This window comes from Pipistrellus hanaki, assembly GCF_964339955.1.
Source record: "Pipistrellus hanaki genome assembly, chromosome: 7".
Taxonomy (NCBI): domain Eukaryota; kingdom Metazoa; phylum Chordata; class Mammalia; order Chiroptera; family Vespertilionidae; genus Pipistrellus; species Pipistrellus hanaki.
The window spans coordinates 67,321,424-67,344,878 of record NC_140509.1 but is presented as its reverse complement, the minus strand read 5'-3'; the positions used below and the strand labels follow the sequence as shown (position 1 = coordinate 67,344,878).

General features: G+C 39.7%; 1 protein-coding gene across 1 annotated transcript in view; it reads left to right on the top strand.

Annotated features, from left to right (window-relative positions):
• The window catches only part of PDE7B (phosphodiesterase 7B), a 261,989-nt gene that overhangs the window by 64,676 nt on the left and 173,858 nt on the right, over nucleotides 1-23,455 (top strand). The window contains exon 2 of the mRNA XM_084890685.1: nucleotides 12,829-12,889. Within this exon, the coding sequence (XP_084746811.1) occupies nucleotides 12,829-12,889 (61 nt within the window). The remainder of the gene's footprint in view (nucleotides 1-12,828; nucleotides 12,890-23,455) is intronic.

Genomic DNA, 23,455 nt, shown 5'->3' with positions numbered 1-23,455 from the left:
AGCTGCCCATGTAGAGATGGTCAATACAGTTTGACCAGTAATCGTTATTTGACTGTCTATGGGAACATCTGGATCTTTGACCTCACAAGTGGTAGCACAACAGCGAGCCCTTATCCCTGTGGAAAAGTGTTTGTTCTTTTGTGGCTCAGAGGCCCTGTGTTTGTATGTGAGGCTTGATGTTCTGGAAGTCATTTTCTCTAGCGCTGGGGTTATTTCATTCCAAGGGCTGGTTTGAATTTCTTTCAAAACTATAAGTGTATAGGATTACATTTAATTGTTGGTTTATGTACAGGAGCATTACTGCAGTGAGCTGCAAGGAGCACATTATAAGTACTCCTTTGTCCTGAGTAAATATTCATTCAGTTACAGGCTGGATGAGATCCCATGAGTCTCTGAATTGTGACGTCTGTATAATGACTTGGAGATACTGCTGACATTATCTATTAAGCGTTCACTGTCTATAGGGTCATATAAAGTAGCTTTGAAGTTGCAGTGTAAATTGAGAAAACCAATGTCTAAAGCTTGGACACTTCGACCAGATGGCTGCAGTTTGGTAATTGTGAATACAAATTATTGGCAACACACAGGTCAGACCAAAAAAAAAAAAAAAAAAAAAAAAAAGCAGCTGTTTCGAGTGCTCACAGTGGCAGTCTTCCAAGGTGGCTGGGGGACAAACGGAGACATTGCTCCATGGTATGCCAGCCTAAAGGGCAGGTTCAGATTTCACTCTGACAGGGACAGTCAAGTAAAGGAATGACTTTCTTAAAGTAGAGCATGCTCACCCAGTGGTTTCTGAGGTTCCTTTCCAAGTGTCATGGAAGGACCTTTTGTTTAGAGCACCAGTTCCGCCATCTTCTGGAATCCAGGAGCTTGACTACTAGTCATCCCTTTCCATGTGTTCTGTCTTCACTCCAGGAATGGTTTGAAAGGCCCTGGTCTTCATAATATATTCATGCTAGACTTAGAACCTTGCCAAGTCACATTCTCATTTCAGTGATCTACTACTATTCATAAGGGCCACACTGGATTACACTGAATTCAAAGAAATCTATTGAACTGTGAACCCCCTGCGAGAGGTAATTAATACTGGAGGGTCAAAACAGGTGAACATTCTGGTGGTATTCCCTAACATTACTGATTGTCAAAACTATGATTGTTAGGGAAAATGATGGAATTGTCATTAAACCCTCAATATGAGGTTCTGCCTCACATAGCAGAACCCTTTTCCTACCTGATGATACTGCCAGGTGTGGTAAGAAGCAATGTGGGTCAGGAGATTTGTCTGCTGCACTGTATCCCCATTATAAAAGCTTTCTAAACACTTTTGGAATTTTTGTAGTTTTGAACAGATGGCCTGTGACCTGCAGTGACTTTGTTCAGATCCATGGCCTGTGGAATCCAGGCTCATGTCCAATCACTAAATGAAGTCCCACAGGGTCATTCATGATCTGGTCCCTGCCAACTTTCCCAGTCTGGTGTCCCTCCATTACCCAGTTCTCCTGATTATCTGAACCTCATCTCCTTTTAGTCATTCTTAACTTCCTTCCTCAGTTACCTTTAGGCTTTTGCATCTACAGTTTACCTTACCCTGAACACATACCCTTATCTTGTGTCTTCAACTCCCACTGAGTACTTGTTGAATATTAGTTCCTCTCTGCCCTATCCAACCAGAATAGAGTATTCAGGAACTCTTACACATCTTTCAAGGATGTGGCCAGTATATGTGAACAACTTTGAGAAACCTTGTCTTTCCCAAACCCATTTGGGTTCTCTCTCCTTCCTCAATGCCAAGGGTAATTGTGCATCAGATAGGGTTAGAAAATCTCTGGGCCTCAGTCTAGTAACTAAATAGTCTATAGGAACCCCCTTTCATGGGTTCCTATGAAACATTTCCACTACAAATCAGCTTAATCCTCCCTAATTAGGATTATAGACATGCACAATTAATTTGAGAATAATGGAATCAAAATAGAGATAGGTTCTGCTTAATTTATTTAATAAATTCAGGATAAGCAGATATATTAGCACCATTGCTTCAATGGAAATCCCCAATGAAGGTTTGGAAAATTAGTCTTTTGAATGAAATATTTTTTTAAATGAGACTTTAGAGCATTCAGTCCTTCCCTTGCAGGAACTGAAAATAGCTCTAGTAAGAATTGGCCCAGTTTTCAATCTTCTCTTTTCCTTCCCATTTTCCATTCATTCATTAAACAAGTATTTGTTGGGCGCTTCTATCTCACATGTGCTGCAGACTTCTGTCCCTTTATGCATGCCTCAGGGGACTTGAGGCTGCCCAGCACAATGGCTCAAGGTCTAGATTAAGGAGATAATGTGGAGTAACACTGGATGGCAACTGCAAAAAAAAAAAAGCCATGGTTTTCATGATTTCTCTTCTTCAAAATAATTATATATTTTTAAATGTAAAAACTATTGAGTACTTAGATTTACCAGGTATTATTATAAGTGCTTAATATATACTAACACTCATTTAATCCTCAAAGATGCAGGCAGTAATATTATCTTCATTTTACAGATAAGGAAATAGAGACAGAGAATTATTGGGTTACTTGCTCAAAGTGACACCTCTAGTAAATGCTGGAGTCTTGATTTGAACTCAAGAGCCCATATTGGGATCATCATAAAACCCTGGAATCCAAAGTCCCCTAAGTCCATGGGGACTTGTTCATTTGCTACATCTGTAAATGACTTAGTTGGCCACAGTCACCACCTAGATCCCTCACAGATTAATAGTGTGTGTTTTCAGTGCTGGAGATGTCCTGTCCAAGCTGCAGATCCTCACGCAGTCCATCTTCCTTTCCTGCATTCTTTCAGATCAGCACCTTGCATTAGACTCTGCTCTCTCTCCCTCTTAAAGGATACTGCTCTACCCAGCTCTAAGCTTCTTGCCCAATCCTGCCCTGCCAACCTCTGTTCTTTAGACCATCGGTTTTACAGGTTGCCCTCTGAGGGTCTGGTGCTCTCCAACATGAGAGGAGTAAAAATTTCCTCTCATAAAATGCCATGACTTGGAGTATTAGAACTGTGTTTTCTATCTTGTATGCAACTCAGCCAGATGGCCCTCTCCTACTTCCACCTCCTTCCTTCCACCAAACAACACACACAGCAAGTCCCCTTGTGGGTTTCAGAGTACACAAGATGCTTTCATATACTAGTATATTACATTATTTCACTGGAGGGGTGAACATTGTTACTCCCTCGGCTCTACAAGTGAATTCAGAAAGATAAGCAATAATATGTCCAAGATCACACAGTTAGTGAGGTATTTGAACCCAATATGAGGTCTTTCCATTTTATGTAACAATCTGTACTGCTTCCTGTTTACTCTAAAGCAAAATGGCTACGGACTTCCTCTTTTTAAACTTGCTCTGTGTGAGCTGAATGCTTATGGCTTTAGTTGTTTGCTTTCACAGACATGTCTATCTCTCTGAAAAACTAGCTGATGCTAGTTACCAGCAATTAGGGTCCTGAGAAGGTAAACAAACGATGAAATTGTATTGCAAATTTTTGACATAATTTTTTTCTCTATCTATCAAGATTTGTGGCATGGGTATTTATGTCTGATAAAAGGGAAGGCTCAGCACCCATACCAAAATTATGCCCAAAGTGCCTTACCTGTGGTCGGCAAACTGCGGCTCTCGAGCCACATGCTGCTCTTTGGCCCCTTGAGTGTGGCTCTTCCACAAAATACCAAGTTCTTGGAGAGTCTATTTTGAAGAAGTGGCATTAGAAGAAGTTTAAGTTTAAAAAATTTGGCTCTCAAAAGAAATTTCAATCGTTGTACTGTTGAAAATTTAGCTCTATTGACTAATGAGTTTGCCGACCACTGCCTTAGACCAACATGCATACCAGTCCTGATAACTGGGTGTGCTAAGGAGATAACCCAGTTATATTCCACCTCTATCAGCCTTCACAGGCACAAATTCTAGTAAGATTGTGCTTGCCGGGAGGCTATAGTTGTTGTTTTGCACAATGAAAAATGTGGTTTTCAATGTGTCTAATAAAAGCCAAGGTGTCACATGAAGAAATACTTCATGAACTGGAGGATGCAACTCAAAACAGTGACTCTGACCCTGTGCACCATGACCCCAGCAACTCCCAGAGGGAATCCAACCAGACCATGTACATAGTTAGTATGATGGCCTTTCTACTGCCCTCTACTGTCCAAGCTTGGAATGACAGAAAACCCTGTTCTGCGTTCTGGACATTTGCTTGGTGACTTCAAAAAAATTTTTACTCCTGGGCAGAAACCAGGTTTCCCAAGTTTTGGTTCATAATAAGTAGTTTTTAAACATTTAAAAATAGGGGTGTGTAATAAAACGCTGAGAGACTCTCTGGAGATTGCTGCTGCTGGCACTTCTCTAATAGAAAGCATACGCCATTGAGCTAACATTTTGTTCTTTGACTGAAGAAGAAAACAAAGCTGTTAAAAGCCGGTAGGCTCGTTTCCAACAGCAATAGCATTAATATCTTTCAAGTCACTTCTAACCATAGCTAATTAGAGGTTTATGGGGGATGGCCCTTCCTGCAGGGTCACCTCGGGTTATGTGGACCACAGATATGCTGCTGACTGTTGGCGACAATGGATTTGTTAAGAATTTCAGCTCGAGGTGATTATCTTTTTTTTGTTCTTTTGCTGGTGTGCCTCTTATTTTGACTGGCTGAGGTTGGGTTGGACCAGGAGGCCCCAATTCAAAGGCAGTGCCAGGTTGTTGCTGGAGATCTGCAGTGACAGGTTGTTGAAAACTTATTAGTCTGACGTTTTAACAGCCTGCCCTGGGATGGAAATCTGCTCCTTCACTGGAAAAACTTAGAAAGGAAAACATGAGCTCGAGCTGAAATCAGTCCCGGTTCCAAATGTGCTGTCCTCTGGCACCAGAGTGCCAAAGGCTGCCACAGTGTTCAGAGTTTCAGGCCTCTCTGTGCCACCCACACTGTAGGTGGACTTGGGGGCCACTGTAAAGTAGGAGACCCTGAACACGCACCCTCTGGGAGCTGGGGCCACTATGATGGGTTCAAGACAGGGTGCTAATGGCTTCGGCAGGAGCAGGAGTCCATCCAGCATGAGGTTTCAACTGTGTGATTAGTTGTCCTTTTGCTCATAGCCATTGTGTGTAAGAATCCAAAAAGAAGGAATAAGGAACACCTCAGGCTTGGTACCCATTCTAAGGTAGAAATGGATAAAAAGATTGCGGCCAATACTATTGTTAAGAGCTATCATAATTATTTGTTACAAACCTAAAAGAATTCATTAAGCATCTTTGCTCTTCAAAAGCAAACCTGGCCTCTCTAGCCAGTCCAGATTTTTTCTTTTTTTTAATTACTATTAGACCCTAGTTTCCTCCAATCTCAACTGTGACACAGCATAGTTTGCTCCCATACTCAGCGGCTGCTTGAAAGATCCTGAAAGGGTTTCTGGGCCTTGCTGCCTCTGCCTAAATGGGCCCCCTCTTTTGCCAGCCAACTCCTTCCTATCCTTCAGACAGGCCTGTGATCATCTCTTTTTGGAAGATATCTCTGATAGCCCTAAGTAGCTTTGGGTGCCCACCAAAAGTAGCCTTCTATATTCTTACTTCAGACCAAAATATTAGCTTCCTGAGATAGCATCTAGTCTAATCTCATTGGATTTTGTCTCCATACCCATGGTATAGTGCCTGAACAGTGTAGGTACCCAATACTGATTAATTTTGAATGATCACTTATTCATTTACTCATTTGATAGAGATTAATGAAGTTGCAAGCTTCCATGCCTTTTAGGGAGTTTGGTCTCTTAACAGAAGCTTTTTTTTTTTTTTAATTAATTTTTTTTTTTTTTTTATGATCTAGAGACCTAAAACATTTTCTCTCTAGGCCTATCTCCTGGAAGTCTGGCTTTGATTAGTATCATTCAGTTCTTTGGGGGGGGGGGGGGGGTGGTGGAATGTGAGATGAGAGGTGAGGCAGATGTTTTAAAATGTCTTCTCAATGTCAAGTTTCCCCTTTCATCTCCCCACTGCAGCTCCATATTCTGTGGCTGCATCTGATGGCAGCATTTACCAGTATACATACTTAAATCTCCAGGAAAAGAAGTCTCTTCTGGTGCTACCCAGATAATCTTAAATCTCAAGTATAGCCCACAGAATTTCAGTAAATAATTATCTATTTATTTATTTAATTAACATTGGGAGTGCCCATTATGCATTAATAATCATGATAGTGCATAGGGGTTCAAGGGTGATCAAATACAACAGATGCATCACCATACAGGCATGTGTCTTGTTAACTACAGACCTCAACTAGAGAAATTCTTCTATGGCAAACTGGCAGGAATTAAGTACTTAGCGATGGAGTGAGGGTGGGGATGAAGGCAGCCTGCACTGAAGCCTGGCCCATGCAGGTTGTCTCTTTTGCTCCTGGCATAGGTGACATGTACTTCACTTTCTACCAAATAGTGGCCGCAGTTAACACTTCCTCAGCTTAGCAAATTCAGGTTTTTTTCCAAATGAATCTACAGGTCATGGGCTCTTTTTGTTTTGATTTGGTTTAATGATCTAGCAAGCACAGTCATGGAAATGTTGGGGTTTTCTGCATTTCTACAGTAGCATCCAACATTTCGTCACTAGCAACATGGGTGTCAAGAGGCAACTGTGCCAATAGCTTTCTAATGCCTGGACCACTGCCATGGCAAAGTGTCCTTGAAGCCAACAACTTCAGCGATGCCTCCTGCTTCTTCACATTCCCAATGGTAGCCTACCACAGCGTCCCTCGTACGCCAGTTTTGCACTTTTTCTGAGAGGCCCGTCCTTTAGCCGGCTCCTCCGGTGATTTTACAAGCATCTACTTCCATGTATTAGATTCCTTGCTGCTATAAAATAACACTCTAAGGATGAGAAAGAAATAACCAGAAAATCACCATGTATTACTTATTTGCTGACAGCATTTGACATTAATTGCTTGCAGAAAGCAGTATTACCTCAGCTGACACTGGGGAAACCTCTAAGCAACAAGGATTTCTGTTTTGGGTTTTAATTGCTAATGTTTCCTCCCATCCAAAGATATCAAGACACCTGCCCTAAAACGATTAGTTGTAGGAGGCCTACTGAGAGACTAATGCATACTGATGATAGTAAATATGTATGAAAATAAAGACTAGGAAAGCTTTTTTTGAGACAGAAAAAAAAAAAACTGGTTGAAGAAAGCCAGAAGTACTGCTAACTGAACAATGTGTGAACATCTTACTGTCTAATGTTTTTTACTTCTAAGCATCAGATAAGCTGTCAGCTTTCATTCTCTCACTCATTGGAAGGAAGTATTCTCTACTGTATGGTCTCTATCCCTCAATTTTCTACTCTTTTAAAACAGTATAATAAAAGTATGAGATGCTAGATGTACAGCACTTAGCTCATAGAGTGGGCTGAATATATGTTAGCTGGTACACAACTTTTTCTTAAGGGCCTGGTATGTATAAGACACCAGAGTTGCAATCATTAGGCATGTTAGCAACACTAACTGTAAAAGTGGTTTTCTTCTTTATGGTCCAAGAGAGTGATAGGCATTACACATGAATTCCTATGCAGCATATCCTATTTGCTAAGGGAGGAATGCATGATCCAGGTGGATCTGTCCCTGGCAGGACTCTAGCCCCTTGGAAGGAGATTTTGAAAACTATGCCCTCCTATTTGGAGGCAATGTTGACTGGGAGAAATGGGCATTAACAAGAAGAGTTGGTCTCAGTATTTCAGGCACAGAAGACAAAACCAAGATGGAGATTCTATGAAGAGATGAGAATCTGAGAATTAGGTATAAGCCTGGTGATCACAACCAAATCAAAGTCAAGGCCTTACAACAGGGGAGTCTGGCTGGAGATTCTGCAAGGGAGAAAGGTGGAAGCACCTGAGAACCCAGGAGGGCATGAAGCCTTCCCCTATGGCAGATCCTGCAGTTTTCTGAAACTTGGACCCCATGGCTTAACCCAATATATATAACCCAATTAATCTCCTAAACTGGGTCAAAACTCTTGGTGGCGCAACAAGCAGATATCTGGCAGACAAGGCTCCTTAAGTACTAGGATCAATGAGAAAAAACACTGGAAACAGTCAGGGTTGTTTTTTTGTTTTGTTTTGTTTTTTGTCTCCCCCCCCCCCCCCAAGTCTTGAGAACAATCAGAATCAGATTCCCCTTTGGGCATTGCTTAAAAATCTATTACCATTATCAGGTAACTTTACAAAGCAGGGCAATTAAAGAACTAGTTAGAAGTGCCTCAGGCATTTCCCAGGCAGCCAGAGAAATAAGACCAGGAAGAGGACTGCCTCAAAGTCACCTGAAGGGCCACCCTGACGGCCCTTGCTGCTCAGTCATTAGTTTGTGTGGTTAGTGAACCCTAGCAAGCCAGGGCTATTAAGGAATGCATGTTTCATGGGAGTTTCAGAAACTTCTCCTGGCCCTGGCCGGTTTGGCTCAGTGGATAGAGTGTCGGCCTGAGGACTGAGGGGTCCTGGGTTCAGTTCCAGCCCCGGGCACATGCCCAGGTTGTGGGCTCGGTCCCCAGTGGGGGGTGTGCAGGAGACAGCTGATCAATGATACTCTCTCATCATTGATGTTTCTCTCTATCCCTCTCCCTTCCTATCTGAAATCAATAAAGAAATATATATTTTTTTTAAAAAAAGAAAAGAAAAAGAAACTTCTCCTGATTTTGTGTCCAGGAAAGAGAGCAAGACCCACCCCATCTGGCTCTTGAGGGACATATGTAAGGCTGCTCTTATGCTTTGGGTAGCTGTGAGAAGTTATGCAATCTCCAGCCATCTTTTGCTACAAGTCCCTGCAACTATAAAAAGGAAAGCTCTTCAGTCCTAGCACATGTGTGGGTTTTGTCATTAACAAGGGGTCAGGAACCACTCCCGTTACTTCCTTATAGAGCCCGGAATGTGACCTGATAGAACTTGCTCGCTAACCCTTTCTTTTGCCAAGAAATTGAAAACAGTTTAAATGATCTTTCATTTAAAAATAGTTATTAACTCTTTCAGGTCATAAAAAAAAATACAACTTTAAAAAGCAGGTGATGCAGGAAATGGATGCTAGCAATTTGAAAGCTTTTAACCTCTGCCAAAACACAGACAAAACAGGAACTGACAGTCAGTCCAGACACCACGGTCATTAATCCTCACATTTGCTTTCTGATATGGCTTTGTGGCATATATTAGCATTCCTTGTTACTTACAAAGAAATGAAGCATGAAGAGATTAAAGTGGCAAGATAAACATCACTCATAATACTCTCCGTGCAGTATCTAATGCCCTTTTGCAACCTTCAGACTCACTGTCTTCCTCTTCTGCAAATCCATTTTCTTGACTCACCCAAGCAATTTGTTCCCTTTTCATGGTCCAGAGCCAATTGCTCATCTCTTTGTGAAACAACGTAAGCCACTCCAAAATATGGGATGATTTGAATGTTATTGAGCCATCCTCTCCCCTCTCAACTTGCCCTTGTTGGTGCCAGCAGATTTCTTAGTTACGGGTGAAGAACATGAATTCTCACATTGTCTTATAAAGTATGTATTGTAGATACCGTTGACCTTTGACTAAGTGGGAGTTAGGGGTGCTGATGCCCCATCCAATTGAAAATCTGCATATAACAAGACTGCCCTGAGCATAAGTGGATTTCCAACCAAGACGGAAAATACTACTACAATAAAGATTGACAGGAGTGAAATTAAACAAGCTGTGAACAGTGAAAGAAAGAGGAAAATGGGCAGAGTAGCAGGTCTTCCATCTTACTAAAATTATATAGTGAGAACAAGTTCAGCCTGGTACTAAGTGGCCTCTGAAAGCCCAAGGTAAAGTGGTGCCAAGGAGCAGTATGCAAAGGGCCATTTTTATATTTTGAGTGTTGAATATGGGGGCAATTCTTTCTTATTAAGAAATAGTTGAAGCATAGAAAACAGCTTAGAGAATAATTTAAGGAGCAAACCATTCCAGTAGTTCTCTCCCCACCCACCCATCTGCAATTTTGTTTTCTGTGGTTTCAATTACCCACTGTCAACCGTGGTCTGACAATATTAGATGAACATTTCTAGAAGTAAACAATTCATAAGTTTTAAATTGCCTGACATTCTAAGTAAGTATGATGAAATTTCATGCCCTCTCACTACGGATGTGAATCATCCTGTTGTCCAACATGTCCATGCTTTATACACTCTCTGCCAGTTAGTCACTTAGTAGCCACTTTGATAATTAGATGGCTGTCACAGTATCTTGGTGCTTGTGTTTAAGTCATCCTTATTGTATATAATAAAAAGGAAATATGCAAATTGACTGTCACTCCAACACACAAGATGGCTGCCCCCGTGTGGACACAAGATGGCCACCACAAAATGGCCTGAAGGGGAGGATAGTTATGGACGATCAGGCCAGCAGGGGAGGGTAGTTGGGAGGGACCAGGCCTGCAAGGGAGGGCAGTTGGGGGCAATTAGGTCAGCAGGAGAGGGCAGTTAAGGGCGACCAGGCTGGCAAGGGAGGGAAGTTAGGGGTGACCGGGCCAGCAGGGGAGGGCAATTGAGGGTAACCAGGCCTGCAGGGAAGGATAGTTAGGGGCAACCAGGCTGGCAAGGAAGGGAAGTTAGAGGTGACCAGGCTGGCAGGGGAGGTAAGTTAGGGGCAATCAGGCCAGCAGGGGAGTGGTTAGGGGTTGATCAGGCTAGCAGGCAGAAGCAGTTAGGGACAGTCAGGCAGACAGGCAGGCAAGCAGTTGGGGGCCAGCAGTCCTGGATTGTGAGAGGGATGTCCGACTGCCTATCATGGGCCTAAATAGGCAGTCGGACATCCTTCAGGTGGTCCCAGAATGGACAGGGTGCAGGCTGGGCTGAGGGACACACTCACACTCGTGCACGAATTTTGTGCAATGGGCCTCTAGTTTTACTTAAAAATGGCCTCAGATTGCAGACCAGTGATGCTGACAATTCACATATGCCAAAGAGAAGCCATAAAATGCTTCCTTTAAGTAAAAAGGTGAATGTTTAATTCTTCAAAAAAAAAAAAAATATTGCATGCTGATATTTCTAAAATATACCATAAGAATGAAATTCATGCTAGTTTGCTGAGATGGAGAAGGAGACAGACCACATTCATATAACTTTTATTACAGTATATTGTTATAATTCTATTTTATTCATTAATCTCTTACTGTGTCTAATTCATAACTTTAACTTTATCATACACAATTATGTGTAGAAAAAAAACAAAACATATAATATATATTGTGTTCAGTACTATCCATAGTTTCAGAATTCCAGTGGGATTCTTAAAATGCATCCCCATGGATAAGGGGAGACTACACCATAGAAAAAGTTGATAAGTCCTGAATGCCCTTCAGCATTCATTATTCTGTATATCTTCCCTCTCCCTGAATTTGATGTTCATTATTCACTCCCTGTTTTTATGTTATTCCTGTAAATTAATGTATCTGTAAACTATATGTACTATTTTTAGATATTTTCAATAAGATAAAAAATAGTTTATTGCCTAACATTTTATTTTTATATGATTTAAATATTAGATATGTATTATATTATTTTAAAATTATATATATTTTATGATTTTAACATTAAATGTTTTATAATATTTGAACATTATACAGTATGAATATTTATATAAGACAATTATGTATATGTTTTTACAGTGTATGTAGTCCTAGTTCATTCATTTTTACTACCAGGTAGTATTCCAAGGTGTGAATAACATATTATTTATCTATTTTGTAGCTGGACATTAAAGTTATATATGAAAATTTTTCTGATTATCAGTTTAGAAGATGACTTGCTATGCTATAGAGTAATGCACATTTCAACTTAAGTAATCTTTTAAAGTAGAATCTAATAAAATTTTGCCAATTTTTCTCCAAAATAGCTCTATCATTTTATATTCTAACCTATAACATGTAGGAGTATTCATTTCTGTACATTTTTATAACACTTGTTATTGCCAAATTTTTAAGTGTTGCCATATCAGTGAGTTCAAAATAGGCCTCATTTTATCTTTAATTTATTGGTTCCTAATTACTACTATGATTGATTGAATATATTCTGTGTTTATTGAACATTCAAATTTCCTCTTCCATAAAATTGCCTGTGCATGTTCTTTATAAATTTTTCTATTTATTATTTTCTTATTTCTTGGGAGGATTTTAAAAATATATGCAGGTACCAACTATTTGGCAATCACATACATAAATGTGGTCTAGTCTGAAATAACTGATATCTCTGGAGCTTGCCTTATATAAAACTTTTAACCAGCAAGTTAAAACTAGGATATAGACAAGAAAATTGATATTTTCATAAGTCTCTGGGTTAGGGAGAAGCACTTATGAGTGCCACTTTTTCATCATTTTCTTACTGTTTTTCTCCCCAAGTTCAGAGAGTTAAGTATAGGCTACTGACTTTGTGCTTACTAATATCTCTGCTTGATTGCAGAGTGGCTAGTTTAGAATATCTTTGGTATTATATAAGGACCAATGTTGAGAAGAATTAATTCATATTATTAGATCTAATGGATTGCATATCTCCCACTCTGGCCATTCCTCCTCTTAGAAGCACACAGAATCATTACTAGGCAGGGGCATGAGGCACGCAGGAAAAATCATTCACAACTTACCTCTCAAATACTTTACTTTCAGGGAATTCTCTACTCATGACATAAATTCCTAGCCTCAGGTAACCCAGGAGAACATGAGGAGTAGAATAATATCATGATAATATCAGGTTACTTGGACTTGTTGCCTTGAAAATGCTGGTATGAAATCTTAAAATAATGATGGCTTTTTTTCTTCTTTTTCTTTCAGAGGTGTGGTGAACTCTTGTTTGAAAGCCCTGAGCAGAATGTCAAATGTGTTTGCATGCTAGGTAAGAAGGCTTTTCATTTTAGATATATTAAGCATGTTGATGTCACGTGACTTACTGTTGTTCTGTTGCCTTATTAACTGTCTCTTGTTCCATATTGCAGAGGCTTATAAGCTTTTTATGGGTTTAAAGACATCTTTAACACATTTATCTGGGGAACACTTGATTAAAAAAAGGTTTTGATTTTAATAACTGTCAGTAAGTCATGAATCATGACTTTTATTGGATCATCAGCATAATACAGAATTGGGTGCTTTGTATTCAAAAGATTGTGATGAAAAAGCAAGAAGAATCAGACTGATTCTTAGACTAGAAATGATGAGCTAAGTAAGTAAGCTATTGAGAATTTACATCAACCCAAAGCCCTTATTCACAATGCATGGGAGAAATACATATTCGAATTGATCTGAAGTCAGCACAGTTACCCACACCAACTTGTTTTCTCATGCTACAAGATATACAATAAACTAATTTTTACAGAGCTGAAGTTACATGTATGAATTTATAATATTAAAATTATAGTTAAGGCATCTAATTCTAAAAAATTAACAGTCTAGTCCCTTACTATGGAAGCACATGACATAAGGATTCTAACTTTAAGCCTGTTTTCATGAATTTTATTCACACTTGCTCTAAGAATGAAGCAGTACAGTATTTTCCTTTTTCCTTTTTATCTCTTTCTTTTAGTATTGGGTATGTCCAGGTCACCATTAGTCAATATCAGAATTGAGTCTAGTGAGATTATAATTTCTCAATACTTAAGACGTGTTTTGGGCTTTTCAGATGGTGGGATCAAGCATAACTTTTATTTCTTTTGTCTCTCTGTATTTTTCAAATGCTCAACAAAGAGATTTTAGGTTCTCTGATTTCTGAGGGTACAAAGATTATTTTCTTATTGTTTGTTTGCATTACTAAAACCTCAACCAGACACATGCCAAAATTTGGATAACTTATCCCAGTAGTGAAGTAGACATAATTGGAGACGTGTTTAGAGTATGAACTGCACTTTGGGTAATCACTACTCTGGCTGCTACATGTTGGAAATGAGTTGGGGCTCTGTTATTGAACTTTTTTGTCACAAAGTCACTTTTCCCCAAACAAATGGGTTTTCTGAGACTGAACACGCCGATGCAGAGTGCATGTAATCCCTGCAATCCTGTGCCATGTGTCATAGATAAAAGTGCCACCCATTAACAAATAGCCCATGAAATAGCACAGAAGTTGCCAAATAATATGAAAGTCAGTAACTGAGGTTTGTGGTCCCATGGCAAATGGAAGCCTTCCAGAACAAACATGCCGAGTCTGTTGCATCAGGAATGGCCTAAGGGTTCATTGCACAAATGTAACAAAACAATGCAAAACAAAACACTGTGGAACTTCCTTAGGTTTTCTGAATTATAACATATAACATCCTTAGACACACATGTGTACCCACACAAGGATACACGTATATGTACACACCCAGCAATTTCAAATTTCCAAGTTCAAGATTTCTATTTTGTTCCTTTCTTCTTAGCTAGAACCTAAAAAGCATGGAGTTTTGGTCAAGGGAATGAAGTATGTATGCAATTATTTTGTATAACCAGTTAGTACACTTGCAGTATTCAGAAAACAAAAACAAGGAGACATGTTTAAGGCTCTGTATTTCCTAAAGTCTGTCTCAGATAGAGGTAGTTACGGCTGATATAAAACTATATAAAGAACTACATGTATACTGTGTTTTTACAAATATATAATTTTTGTATATGTGTATGTATATAATTTTAGTGATAGAAAAAAAAAAACACCTTACTTGATCCATCATATTTTTTCTGTATTTTATAGCTTTCCAACCATCACTGTGTATTAATTTTATAGTAGGAAAATAAAGAAAGAAAAAAGGACCTTGGGGCAGTGAAACTGCTCTGTATGATACTATAATGGTGGCTATATGTCATTATACATTTGTTCAAACTCATAGAATATGTAACACCATGAGTGAATCCTAATATAAACTCCAATTTCGGTGATAACGATGTGTCAATGTAGGTTCATCGACTGTAACAAAGGTACCACTCTCCCGGGAGGTGTTGATAGTAGGGAAGGCTGTGCATATGTCCAGACAAGGGGTATATAGGAGATCCCTACATAGACTGCTCGATTTTGTTGTGAACCTAGCACTACTTTAAAAAAAAAAAGAAAGAAAGAAAGAAAGAAAGAAAGAAAGAAAGAAAGAAAAGAAAAGGAAAGGAAAGAAAGGGAGATAAAAGAACCGAGGAGAGAGCTGAAAGCAGCATGAGTTGTGGTTCTGTCAGTTCCAGAGAAGTTCTGAGAGGTTGTCCAGGGACAGGACCCTGTGGAAGAACTTTGCTGAGAATTAAGAGACAGGCAAGCCTTTGTTTGGGCTCTATCATCTAGTTGATTGTTTTCTCACAGGAAAATTAAAATATATTGTGACCCTTTTAGCAATCCATCTGTTTTTCAAATAAAAATGTTTTTTCTGGGTCCACTTTTAAAGTAAACCATCCGCTGGAAGGAAATTCAGTGGCTTCCCTAAAATATCTAGCTTTTAAATTACAACCATTACAGTTGTCATTGCAAAGAGCAGTGTTGAATACCAGTGCTCTGCTAAGATGTCCAATCTACAATTATAAACTAATAATAAGGGGGCAATATTGTTTTATATGAAATTGTGCTCATAGCCTGGTTAATCCAGAGCTCATATCACATCTATAGTGATAAAAGCATAATATGCTAATTAGACTAGACAGCTGAAGACCTTCCAGACATCATTTCAGAAGTCCTTTCCAGACGAAGCTGCTGCAGCGGGGGGCTGAGGCAGAGGCAGTTAGGGGTCATCAGCCAGGCAGGCAAGCAGTTAGGGATGATTAGGCAGGCAGGCAGAATGGTTAGGAGCGATCAAGCAGGCAAGCAGAGGTGTTAGGGGCAATCAGGTAGGCAGTTAAGAGTGGTTAGGGGTGATTAGGCAAGCAGGCAGGTGAGCAGTTAAGGGCAATGAGGCAGGCAAGCTGAGTGGTTAGGCACTCAGGCAGGCAGGCGAGGTTAGGGATGATCAGACAGGCAGGCAGAGTGGTTAGGAGCAAGCAGGCAGGCAGGTGAGTGGTTAGGGTGGATTAGGCAGGTAGGCCAGTGGTTAGGGGCAATCAAGCAGGCAGGCAGGCAGGCAAATGGTTAGGAGTCAGTGGTCCCAGATTGTGAAAAGGATGTCTGACTTCCGGTTTTGGGCCAAAGGGACTGGATTTGAGAGGGTGCAGGCTGGGCTAAAGGACCCCCTCCCTCCGTGCACATATTTTGTGCACCAGGCCTCTAGTATCACATAATAGTCTATAGCTACATGACTTAATATTGCTGATTTGTCCCCCCCCCCCAAAAAAAAAAATGGGTATTGAGTAACTACCAACTATATACACTCTTCTAGGCCCCAGAAAAAAAAAAAAACAGCAATGAACAAAACTGACAAAATTCCTACCCTAGTGGAACTTAGATTCTAGTTGTTTGTGAGGGCAGGGAAATGGGTGGTAAACAATATAAATTATATACTACATTATTTTAGAGGTGACAATAAAAGCAATTCTACTGTGGAAGGAATAAGGCAGAGTGCCAGTGAGAGGTAAGGTAATGATGGCAGGGGTGGAGGTGGTGGTGCAGAGTTTTAATAGAACAGCCAAAGCTTTCCCTGAGAGGGTGAGCATAGAGTATGCTCAGTAAAAAGATCAGCACTTACCAAGCCCCTGAGCAGAGGGTGTTTGGAGAACACAAGGAGCAGAGGGGCACACGTGGCCAAAGTCCAGGAGTGAGGACAGGAACTGAGTGGACCTGGGAGCAAGATCCCCTGAGTCACTGTGGGGACTCTGGATTTATTCTGCTGGAGATGAGGAGCCACTGGGAATTTCTGAGTACTCGGGTCACGTGATCTAACTTTCATTTTAAAAATACTGGTTGTGTTGTATAGAGATCAAAAATTAACAAAACCGGGGGAAAGTGCTTGCAGTAGAGCTTTGGAGAAGCATGTGCTATTCTTCTGGAGTGAGTACTGAAGGGATGTATTTAGGGCAATAACAAGAAACAGATTTATTGCCATATGTTACATATGTTCCACATAAATCATACGGTTAATATTCATCTAACTTACAAAGGTCAACTAGAGGAAGTATAATTTTTAAAGTGGTTGGGGTTTAGCAAGGAAAGGTGATTGGCAAACATCTCTAGAAAGCTTTTCCTCCTAGGGAGTTCTTTCTTTACTTGATTTGTCTTTAGTAGTTTTTTGTTTTTGTTTTTGTTTTTTAAATAGAGGGGCCTATCTCTATTTCTGTGTTTCCCTGGTAGACTCCTTCCTTTCCTAAATGGTAGCTTAGACACATAGTAAATGGCCTACTAGTTTCACTAAAAACCAAAGGAAGAGAACCCTCTCCTTTTTCTATTGTCTTTTAAAGTATTTACAAGTGTTGACTGAATTAATCAGGATCAGAGAGTCTCATTGTGGCAAACAGCAGGGACACTGGATTCTTGGAAGGCTGTACATCCACAACCCCCACCATGCCATTGACCTAGCCTAGAATAGCCTTCCCACCCAGAGTTGCAACATGGGGGCCCTGAGGACCAGAGATGCAGCAGTTCTGAGGCTTGAGGTTTGGCCGCTCTGAAGCTCATTTTGTCTGAGAGCCATGGACTGATTACAATGCCCTTTCTTTGCCTTAGTTAAAAAATAAGAGGCATTTTTCTTCTCCCATTCTCCTTAATTTTACTTCAAAGGGGGAAATGTGTGAGAATTTCTTAAGAAAGGAAAATCTATATAGAATGTATAAGGTAATTCAATAAAAAGGAGTCCCAAGACACAATATATATTATAATTGTCCATTCAGTTTAGCCAACAATTTGGGGCATCCACTGGTAACCCTAGAACTAGTGCTTGGTGGTAAAGATAGAAAACAATTTGTGATAACCCACCCCTCAATGTTCTCATTTCTAGCATGGTATAATCAGTCCCTTCAGCTTGATAAGCCAGAGGCTGAGTGGTAGCAGAGAATGGGGCATGACTGGTCCCTTCCCTATGGTGGCATTTCTCTTAAAAAGTTTATGGATATAAACTTTCACAGACACACACCAACCTGGGACCTGGTCATCCGCTCTGAATTGTTTCATGATAATCCATATTTTTCTTTTTTTAAAATCATCGATGCCTAATTTTATATTAGACTGAATAGTTTGGTTTATGTGCATTCCCTAAATCACATACTGACACTGGAGGAAAGCTTGTGGCAATGTGAAGACTAAAATAAAAAGGAGACAAGAGGTCCTGGTAGAAAAGACAAAACTGGTAACTAAAACAGAGCCAGTGCCACTTGGCCCATGGAGACGGCAGCTCCCCCAGCCAAGGGCACTGAGGAAGAGAAAGTGAGTGACCCTGAGGAAGTATTCACTTCAGGAGACTTGGCAGGAATACTGCGACTTTTGAAGAAAGGCCTGTGTTTTGACCACATTAAAACTGATTTAAATTCATATTGAAACAAATGACTCATTACCTCAATGTAAAATAGCTTCTTAATATGCATTATATATGTATGTATGTATTTTTCTAGGAATATTTTGGGTAAGAACTTCTCCTTAATGAAGAGCTAATCAGAGCTCATTGGCACATAATCATATTTCTGAATTTCTTTGGTTCATTAGAGACCAGAAAGGTCTCACAGATGAAGAGACACATTTCCTAGTGTAAGCAAAGTTGGAAATGTTGCTGCCATCTGTGCTGAGGTTACTGCCAAGAATTTATAGTAAGGTTGGATAGTTTAAGATTTTTTCTTTGATTTCAAAAACTTCAAGTCCAGAAGCTCTAGCCAGTAACTGCCATACAATAAAGTCATTATTAAGCCTATGCTATTTTATGTTGCTTTGGAGAGTTTAGCAGGAGCTGCCTGTTGCCTCACTCCCAGCCATTCTTAATGCCTGTATAATGGAAAAGAACCCCAATGGCTATGCCAGTGAGGAAGAAGGGAATTGGGATGAGAAGGGAAGAAAAGTAACCCAAATGGAAACATTATAAAAAGTGGTGAATTGGTAAAATGCCATGGTATCATCAACACTAGCCTAAGAGTATTTTTATTATAGAAAATCATTAGTTGAATCAGCACCAAACAAACAATAATAACAACAACAACAAAATACTTGTACCAAAAGTCCTGACCTTTATTATTTCAGCAAATATTTATTGAGTATCTACTATGTGTCAGCCATTCTTCTTTGCCTGGGAGGACATAGCAGTGAATATAATCTCTAATCTCATGAAGTTTATATATTATTGATGGAGATAAATAAGAATTAGATATACATATCCGTATACATTTTCAGATAGTGATAAAGACTGTGCAGAAAACAAAGCAGAATAAAGTGGATACAAGTGACATGGTGGAAGGAGGGGGTGGTGTTCTTACATTGAGCAGTCTGTAAGAAGGCATTCCACAGAGAGAGAGCCACCAAGGAGTGGGAACAGCAAAAAAACGGAATATGGAATGGAATGAACAAGAGTAAGAGTGGAAGGAGATGACTTCCAAGACACAGTCCTACAGGGCTCTCCAGGTAACTGCTTCTCAAATTTTAAAATGTATACAAATCACCTAAGGATATTGTTGAAATGCTATAGTCACTCTGCAATGGGGCCCAAGATTTTGTATATCTAACAAGTTCCCACATGATGCTGATCCTGCTGACTCCTAAATACATTTTAAATATCAAGTTCTTCATCCATGTAACAAGTTCAGGTCTTGCTCTAAAGGCAGTGCTTTAAAGAGGGAATGGCATGTAATAACTTATATTTTATAGAGCTCACACTTGCTTCTGCATGAAAAATAGATTCTACATGGGCAGTTTAGTCCAAACAAAAGATTAGTGTAGTTTGGAGTAGAAAGACTGTATTGGGGTACAGGCAATATTTTGAAGGTCAGGTTGATAAAACTTCCTGATGAATTGGATGTAGTTAACAGGCAAAAAGAGAGAATTCATGAGCAACTTAACAAGTGGTGATGCCACCTGAGATGGGGAACAGGAAGAAAAGGGATAGAGAGTGACATGGCTTTGAGGAGGCAGGTGTTAAAGTTTGAATTGTGTCTCCCCAAAATTCATTTGTTAAAATCTAAACCCCCAGTATTTCAGAATGTGACCTTATTTGGAGATAAAGTCTTTACAGAAGTAACCAAGTTAAAGTGAGATCATTAGAGTTGGCCCTAATCCAATATGACTAGACTCCTTACAAAAAGAAAAAGAAAAGAAATTTGGACATGCTGACACACATACACAGAGAATGCCATATGATTATGAAGATGGCTATCTGTGAAATAAGGGGAGAAATCTGAAACAGAACCTTCCCCTCAGCCCTCAAAATGATCAGCGACACCCACCCATTGATTTGGGGCTTTTAGCCTCACAGAACTGTGAGAAAATAAATCTCTGTTGTTTAAGCCACTCAGTTTGTGGTATTTTGTTACAGCAGTCTAGCAAACTAATACAGTGGGAAAGTGGCTCTTTTAGACACCCTCTCTGTGGAGTCCTCAAATGATCTTGAGAAGGAGCACTCCCGGAAGAGGGAACTGCATGTGAGCCTGGGTAAAAACCCTAATATGGGACCAAGTGGTGTCAAAATCAAAACTTTATTTTGGACCCCAGAAAGTAGTGACATTGTTGAGTTAGAGTGTTAGAGCAAAAATTCAAAAGACAGATGTGAATCCTAACTATGCCACTTACTAGTTGCACAGTGTAAAGCAAGCCCCTTCAATTCTCTGAGCCTTCGTTTCCTCAACATATATAGAAATAAGTCTGTTTCTGTATGGGGCCAGGTGGATACTGGAAATAGAAGAACAGTATAAAGTATACGATTATCTACTATCTGCACATTTAAAACTAATACAAAATAATATTGAATATAAACTGTAATTGAAAAACAAAATTTTAAAAATTAAATAAAATGAAAGAGAGTACAAATAAATAGAAAGATAAGTAAATGGAAATGAGTGCCCATTGCACTTACCTCACTAGGCTGCTGTGAGGTCCAAATAAAATGAAAATGCAAGTGAAAGTCGTTCACAAAGTACAAAATGTTATGTAAGTGTTAGTTGTGGTGGTTGTTTTACTGTTTCTGCTGCTATTGTTATTGCTTCCACCCTGATAGAATATGCTAGAATGCCATAGCAAATGGACATAGTCATACCTCAGACCTGTAATCAAGGATCAAGGGCCTTGATGCTTGAGAGTCTCTCTTGTCAGCCATCAAGCCATCCATCCTATTTTCTAAATGCTAAAAAGTTTGAGTTCATGTGATTTTAGTCATAATCATATTCTATTTAAAGTGGGAAGCAACGGAAGATTGTGGGACTGTAAATCACAAGTCATCTGATCTTATTTAGGTTTTATAAAAACAGGATAGAAATCTTTGAAGTCACTGTGTTTATTTGCTAATACACTGCCCAAAACAAAACAAAACAAAACAAAAAATTATTTTATGTTTCTCAGAGAGGTTTGAATGGGAAGAATTTTTTTGCAGGAGTTTTTATTTTAAAAATAATAAGTTCTGTGTCTGTTCTATAAATCAGTACTCAGTTGGTTGAAAGAGAACCCCTGCCACTGTTGCATCAAATTTTGCAGGTCATTGAAATAACTAAAAAGTCTACCTGAGCTTTAGTGATGGACTAAGTAGAAAGGAAACCCAAGTAGACAGATGACACTATGATGTTATTGGCACAGTTAAGGTGGGATGGGAATGCCTACGGGGAGAAGAAAGTGCAGGAATTACTCTTAAAGTAATCCTCCACCCACCCCAACAAAGGGTGGGGCTTCTTTCAATCCAGTTAATATTGTTATTTTCTATAATAAATGATGTGTTATTAGAAGATGCCCAGTTTTAGTTGCCTCATGGAAAATAATTACCAAACGGAGGCACCATCAGCTACTTATGCTGTCCTGGGTGTTTTCCCCCACAGCAGGAAGCCTATGCAGTCTCCAAGCCCCTGGTGTCCTTGGCCCCCATGCTGACACTCGGAAATTACAAACCGGAGAGTGACCCTCGTCAGTGGACAAGACGAAGTCTCCCTAACATCTTAGTCATATAGTGTTCAACATACGTTCTTTCCGGGTGCCTAGAGAAAGGCGGACCACCTGCCGCCCACTCACCTTAGTAATTGATTGTCAATAACTAATAGCTGACATTTACTGGACACTTGTAGTTGCCAGACTGTGTGCTATGTGCTTTCCATTCATTATTTCACTAATCCTCAAAAGAACCCTACAACCTCTTTAATGCCATCAAGTTCCTCTCATTCATATTTAACCAAATGTACAGATATTTCATTTCATCCATATTATCTTCAAAATATGACACATTTCTTATATTTTCATTTTAGTGATACTTGCTACATTCCCTGAGACACTGACTCTGGTATTACCAGGCAATTACAGCTGAGAATTCTAGTGATTTATATTCAGAGATGAAATGTTATTATACGGAGAATTCCAGTAATTTGTATTCATAGATAAAAATGTTATTATATGAACCAGGTTAAGATGAAAGCAAAGAAGTAGATTATTTATCCCCAAATGGCTCATACTGAACAAACCAGGAAATAGTCAACATTGTATATGTTGACTGGGTAACTGTGAAGCATGTGTCACTTCTTAACAGCATACCTGATCAAATAACTTGGTACTTAAATCCCAGGAAGTGTATTCTTAATATGTCAGGAATAAGTGACAGACACTTCTTATACTTGAACTAAATCAAGGTTTATAGTTACTTTACAGCTAGACAATCACTATTATCTGGCAAGTCTAGAGTCCTCCTGGTATAACTTTTTCTAATCCAAAGATTCAAAATCACTTCAATTCAATAAGCATATGTCAAGTTCTAATCGTGTTGGTGATCCTATGAATGCATTTGCAAACCTTCAAAGGTGGTTCTCGAGGGATTCTCCTGGCGATCACACACTCAGATGCCCCCAGGGGCCAGGCAGTTCATGCTTAAGAGTGAAACTGGGTTCAATACAAGACACAGTGGTGGTGATGAGGCCAACCGGAGAGCAAGTGCCCCACTGAAAGCATGCAGCTGCTGTTCAGCTCCTGCCACACCTGCCAGGAGGGGATACAGGCACCATGTATTTTTCCAAGAGAATCTGGAAATTCAGTTATCTGTGTAAATAGCTGCTTTGTAAATGTTGGCAGCTAATGTAATTTTCCTTTCTTTTAAACACAATGCAGCCAAGTTCACTGGGCCATCCTTTTGCAATCTCAGTGGGAAAGAGACTTGTGCCAAATGTTCCTACCCCACTCCTCTCCACAGCTTTCCTCTCTGCCCTCTCATGCCCAGAGGGACAACACAAGCATCACCTTCCTTCTACAGGGAAGGGTATAAACTTTGGGGACAATGAAAAGTATGTCCTTCAAAGAAAACCTTGGACTCTCAAATTCAGGCCCTTCCCACCTTCCTTTGGAGAGAACCAAGTGTAATGCAACACAATCACAGACGAGAATGTGTGCATATTTGAATGGCTACAAGGAAGGAGAGCCTTACAGCATTCATATGCCTTACAG